The sequence below is a fragment of the Jaculus jaculus genome, chromosome 9 (assembly GCF_020740685.1).
Source record: "Jaculus jaculus isolate mJacJac1 chromosome 9, mJacJac1.mat.Y.cur, whole genome shotgun sequence".
In the NCBI taxonomy this organism is placed as follows: Eukaryota; Metazoa; Chordata; class Mammalia; order Rodentia; family Dipodidae; genus Jaculus; species Jaculus jaculus.
Window position 1 is genome coordinate 29,005,682 of NC_059110.1, and position 6,561 is coordinate 29,012,242.

Sequence of the window (6,561 nt, forward strand, 5' to 3'; positions counted from 1 at the left end):
TGCCTTCCCACTTACTAAGTAGATTAGCCTTAACCTGAGTTTTTTTTATGTTATCCTGTACACTGACACACTCAATTGTTTCCATTAATTCTTTGACATTGCAAAGTGTTTTTAAGTATCAGTAAATGTCTGTGGATTGTGAAGGTCACATATGACTCTGACACTAAGGATGTCCCTCAAATTTGGCTCTAGATATTCCTGGGCTGCCTGCATGCCACTTGAATTCTCCAGGCCCAACCACCGAGGACTCTGAACTGACTGACTGGCTGAGAGGAAATGGAGCTGATGAAGACACTATAATTCGGGTAAAGAAAACCACCTGGGCTACCTGTGTTCTTTCAGTTCCTTTCATAACGTCGAGTGCCTGCCAGGTTCCAACATCCCTGCTAGGCACAGGGAACCCACTGGTGGGCAAGCCAGAGTCAGCCTTGCCCTCCTGAGTTCTACAGACAGGCTAGACAGATGAGAACCAGCTAATTTCCCCAGATTAAAAGAGAAATTCAGAGCTGGAGAGATGGTTCAGTGGTTAGGTGCAAGCATGAGGGCCTCAGGGTGCCTGAGACTATTTCAGTTCAAATCTCCAGATCTCACGTGAAACAGGATGGCCTGGCACTCCTATAACTCCTGTCCCACAGTGGAGCAGGGACTTGACAATCGATAGAGCCCACAAGTTCCAGAAACAACAAAAAGAGAGATTTCTGCTCAAAAAACAAGACCAGGCAGAAGAGCCATGGAGTGAAACAATCAATATTCCAATGGGGCCACTGCAGGCAACAGACACATATTCCGGGCCAGCGTATGGGGCACCACCTGGGAATAGAGATATGCACACACCCTCGCCACATCACACACACAAGCATAAATAAAACAAATAGAAGAGAAATGCAGTCCTCACACCAGCAAACTCTATAGCATTCAGGACAGGAGGGGGAGGTTAGGGAGAAGGCTCCTGACAGAGAATGAAGGAATTATGTAGGAATGAACTCGGCTAGCTGCATGTATGTTGGGGGGGCAGACAAGGTGGGGGACAAGATGTGCAGAGACACGGAGGCAGGCAAAACCTCTGTTATCCACATCCTCTTGGGATTCTATTGTTTTCACACTGAAAAATAAAGATGAGTGGGAAAAAATCAGGACAGAACTCTGAGGAAAAGGTTTTTGTTGCAAATTACTTATTTTGTTAAACTTTTTATCCTTTTACAACATTAGATTCCACTGGGAAGCAGATATTTCTTCTTTCTTTTTTTTTTTTAATCAATGTAGTTGGTGAGTTTAAGTCAGAAATGTTTTCTAAATAAACTGCATTGTGTCTGTAAAACCTTCTTTCTCGCTGATTATTATAGACATTTATAATAACTATGAAGGACATTAAAATCACATATATAAAAAACATTTAAACATAAATGAGATATTAGTATTTTTTCTTAATTTATTTACATATGGGGGATAGGTGGGTGTTGGTACACCAAGTCTCTTGCCTTTACAAACAAACACCAAATATACGTTTTGGGGCTGGCTTTATGTGGCTGTTGGAAATCAAACCTGGGTTGGCAGGCTTTGCAAGCAAGCATCTTTAACTGCTGAGCCATCTCTTGTATTTTTTTAAATAAAAAGTACCAGTTTGGGGCCAGGGATAAAGTACTTGTTGCACAAATGTGATGACCAAACTTGGGATCCCTGCACCCATGTAAACATCAGGTGTCATGACAGCTTGCTTGTAATCTCAGCATGGGGGGACAGAGGTAGGAGGTCCTCAGGGACCTGGTTAGTGAGCCCTGGGTTCAGGCAGTAGACTTTGCCTCAGTAAATGGAGTAGAGAACAACTGAAAAAGATACCCAGTGTTAACTTCTGGCCGCCACACACATATACACATAATGTGCACCCACACACAAATTCCCATATACATGTGAACACACATATAGTATGCCAAAAAGAAATAACCTCGTAATAATGTTACATATATATGTGTGTGTGTGTGTGTGTGTGTGTGTGTGTGTGTGTGTGTATTTTGTTGTTGTTGTTGTTGTTGGTTTTCCAAGGTAGGGTCTCATTCTAGCTCAGGCTGACCAGGAATTTACTATGTAGTCTCAGGGTGGCCTTGAACTCACGGTGATCCTCCTACCTCTGCCTCCCAAGTGCTAGGATTAAAGGTGAGCGCCACTATGCCTGGCTTGTTTTGAGTTTTATATTTAAAATGTATAAATAACTAAAAATAAAAATGTCTTTTTTTTGAGCTGATAATCTAGGACTACTAAGTATACTAAGTAAAATTTAGGTTTTCATTAGAAATCTACATTTAACAATTTATTGCCAACAAAACTGTCATTACTCTTCTGCCAAGAAAAAAAATAATACATTCAGTTAAGTTCACCAAAATATTTATCCCTTGATCTTAGCCTCAAGCCACAGTCAAAGAATAGTAATTAATGATCCACTAAATCACTGCCTTTTTAATTTCCTTTCAAATTAAAGATTTCAGTTTATATTCAGGACTGATTTTTGCAGTGAATTACAGCAAGATCCCCCTTACTAGTTTTGGAAAAGCAAATTTAGAGAGCAAACATAAGTAGTCACTTTCCAGGTACAGTTTTTATCTACCTGGGAGAAAACAAAGCTATGAAACCACAATCTCCTTAATACAACATGTGCTGTGCTGTGAGCAGCAGGTGTAATTACAAGTGAGTTTCACCTGTTCATTTGAAGCCCATTCCGAATTGTCACGTCTAATCTTTAAACATTGGGAAGTAATAATGATACATTTCTAATCATTTTGGAATAGGGAAATTTTCCCTCTAATTATTCCAGATTGTGTTTTTCATGGTTTCTTTTTCTTTTCTTTTCTTTTTTTTTTTTTTTGAGGAAGGTTCTCACTCTAAGCCAGGCTGACCTGAAATTTACATGTAGTCTCAGGCTAGCCTTGGACTCACAGCGATCCTCCTACCTCTGCCTCTCCAGTGCTGGCATTAAAAGTGTGCACCCACCACACCTGGTGGCTTGTGTTATGGGTGGAATTTCTTTATTAAAGGTTCATAAAGCAACTTACTTTTGTTGGAATTTTACTTTCTCTACAGTTTCTGGCTGAGGATTATACACTAGTGGACATTCTCTACTATGTTACACGTGATGATTTAAAATGCCTCAGACTAAGGTAAAATTATTTTTCCTGTTGGGTTGTTCTGATGGGAAGAGCTGTGGGTTGAGAGCATGAAGCCTGGGTTCCTTCCCTGCTGGCTCTACCCAGCTCTACAGTCCAGGCAGAGCTCTTTGGCTCTTAGCCATTCTAAGGAGTTCAAGTTAGTTGGGCACTAATGCTAAATATTTCTATTTAAGTAAGTGAAAACCTATAGATATTCTGTGGCCACCATGAACACATACTCTAATTCATTCATGACTGTATGGAAAAACATTGGGTACAGTGCTGATTGCCACCCCCAAACTTGCATAATCTGGTACAATTTCTTGTCCTAACTTCCTCTGCCAGGGTAGATGTATCCATAGCTTACACCCTTCTCGGTAAGACCCATTTCAAAAAGGCTGAAAATCTAAAATGATGTATTGGGGCTGGGTACTTTTAGTAGTGGGGGAAGAAAAAAAAGGAAAGAAAGAGGTGCTGAAAAAAACATATCCCAAAAGGATATATGATGGCTGATAGAACTTGGGATCCCATGTTCTGAGAGAAGGAACTGAAGGCTAAGAAAGAAGTCACTTATATTTCAAGGGCAAGGTTTTAGGTGAACAGTTCTCTTCACCCTGTTCTTGTCTTTCAACAGGGGTGGGATGCTGTGCACACTGTGGAAGGCCATCATTGATTTTCGAGACAAGCACACTTGACTTTGCTCGAGTTCATCTTCAGAGGATATTCTGAACATTAACACAGACCTGATCTTCTCGGGGGAGGGCATGTGGAATGGAGAGGAGAAATAAAGCTGCACTTTAAATCCAGTATTTGTTTACTTACGTTAAGAACGAAATAGACAAAACACACTGAAATTTCCTAACTGCTTCTGTTTCTACAGTTCTTCAAGACGCTTCACGAAGACGTTCAAAATAATCCCAGTGTTCTGATGTTGACGATTATGTTAGTGTAAACATTTTTATGGAGATATTTTTAACTCAGCAGCCATCTCACTTCAGCCAAATGTTTATCTCACACGAAACAGCTAGAATAGTTCATGTGATTGTATACCACTGGAACAAAACCAAAATGTGACCACAACTTCTTAGGATTATGTGTGTTTGTCATGTACCCTGAGCATCTGAGTAGAAATGCATAATTTCAATCACTGTATAAAGATTGTGTTGTTTTTTTAAAGTGTGCAGAATCTAAGAACAATGGTTTGTACTATCTGTATTAATTGTAATATTGGCTTGTGTTTTGTAACTTAAGTTTCTGGTTTGTGATGTGTTTGTTTTGAGGTGTGTATGTACTACTGAACTGCACCAGTTGCACATGCCTGGATCATAGTAATGTTAGCTTGTTCTAAAGCTATCCATTGTGTCATATTTGCTCTACAAAGTAAAGAGACTCCAACATACAATTTTTATGAAGTCCAAAGAATTCTTACTCTGTGATGATGAGCTAAATGACTACGTTAAATTTCTAGTTGTTTCTTGAACTATGGCATTAAGTAGAATTTGTCTTCTCTTCCAGTAATGAAAGGATAGCTGATATCAAATAGTTCTTTGGGGGCAACAGAGGGATATAAAAGAGAGAAAAATGAGAATAAAGAAAATTCAGTATATTTTTCTCAAAGCCCCAAGATATCTGAATAAGAATATTACTATTGGACATAAATAACCCAATGGGAATGTGACCAATTTGTTATATGTTTATATATTAAAGTTCTAAGTAATAAAAAAGATTACTATTATGTATCACAACAGGTCTGAAGAAAGCATCTTAACGGAGAATACTGTCTATCTATCTTCCCACTGCCATTCTCATATTTGGGGGAAATGCTTTTGAGATAAATATTATATTCTATAAGCCTACCCATGTTAATAGGACAGATTCTGAAGCTCTAGATGGATTGGTAAAATAAACAAATTGCTTACATACACAGGAAACTGCTTACTACACAGGAGAGAAATAATGTATAACTGTCCATGTATTGTGACTTGACCCATATGTAAGTCTTTGATAAAACAGGAATCTTTATTTCTATGTGAAAATAAAGGTTTGATGCATTTTTCACACTGCATTACAGTATACCAAACATTCTCTTGAATATTTTCTCATGTGACACTTGCTACAACATGACTGCATCTTTAAAAATAAGTCACTATCCTAGCTTAGATGATTTCCTCAATCCTTTGTGAAAACTTTGAAAAAAAGGAGGTATATAATTTGACTCATGCCCTGTTTATTAAGACACAATTCATATTGTTCATTCCAGTGTCTTATGTGCTCCTTTTAGACTGTGTATGGGCATAAGATCCTAAGACCCTTTTTCAACCAACACTTCAATCCTACTTTCTTTCCTTGGGATCTTCTTCCTGTGGTATGTCTGTGGGCAGATGTCTCCATATGCTACACAGATCATAATGTCTCCAGGCTATCATCATTAGGCTTTTGTCAACATTTGGTATCTCATTATAAGAAGTTACTTCCATATCAATTAATGTTCATGGGAGGTTTGCACTGGGCAGACCTAGGCATCAACCAAAGTTAGAGCTTCTCAATCTAGATTCATGTTGAAATGACCTGGATTCTTTCTAAGGAGATCAATACCATCATGGATGGTGGCATAGCTCAGTAGCAAGCATCTGGCTAGTATGTGTGAGACCTCAGGTTCAATCTCTAACAATACCATAAGCAAACAGTAATAACAACAAAAGATTGTAGTCAGCTCATCATTGCTGGGACAAACATCAAACCAGAAGCAGATTGTAGGAGGAAACAGTTTATTTCAGGCTTACAAATTTTAGGGGAATGCCATCTATGGTGGAAAAGCTGGCTAATTTCCATAGATCCAACACATATACATTACCAAATAGCCAGCATACACCAACACCAGCAAGCATAAATGTCAGGGCTCTAACTTTTCTCCATACATCTTAGGGCTGGACCCAAGATCTGCCCTCGGTGGCATACTTCCTTCCCAGTAGGGCTCCACCCACCAGAGACTCAGGGTTCAACCCTGGGTCATTGGGGCCATACATTTAAACCACTACATTAATAACACCACCTCAGGATCCAGCCACCCAGTAATTTAACAATCCAATCACATCCCCTGACTTCAGAGGACAACTGAAGAGGGAACTATCTTGTTCCATATAGTGATAGTGTGATAGCGCCATTCCTGGTTGTTAAAGTGCAACACTGCAAACATACACCTAGAGCAAACCTGGCGCTTGATTTGTGACCCTAAGAAAAATAATTTGATTCTCTGAGTCTCAGTTCCCTTCTCTGTGAAATGAGGGAAATGTTTGTCTTCTTTGTAGGTTTGTTATAAAATTCAAATAAGGCTGGGCATGGTGGCGCATGCCTTTAATCCCAGCACTCAGGAGGCAGAGGTAGGAGGATCACCGTGAGTTCGAGGCCAGCCTAAGACTACATA

At 39.4% G+C, this 6,561-nt stretch overlaps 1 protein-coding gene across 1 annotated transcript in view; it reads left to right on the forward strand.

The window, feature by feature from the left end:
* Positions 1 to 5,212, forward strand: part of Map3k5 (mitogen-activated protein kinase kinase kinase 5) — a 280,474-nt gene extending 275,262 nt beyond the window's left edge. Inside the window, exons 28-30 of the mRNA XM_045158755.1 lie at positions 193 to 305; positions 3,073 to 3,149; positions 3,772 to 5,212. Coding sequence (XP_045014690.1) covers positions 193 to 305; positions 3,073 to 3,149; positions 3,772 to 3,832 — 251 coding nt within the window. The 3' untranslated portion in view covers positions 3,833 to 5,212. The remainder of the gene's footprint in view (positions 1 to 192; positions 306 to 3,072; positions 3,150 to 3,771) is intronic.
* Positions 5,213 to 6,561: the final 1,349 nt, after the last annotated feature.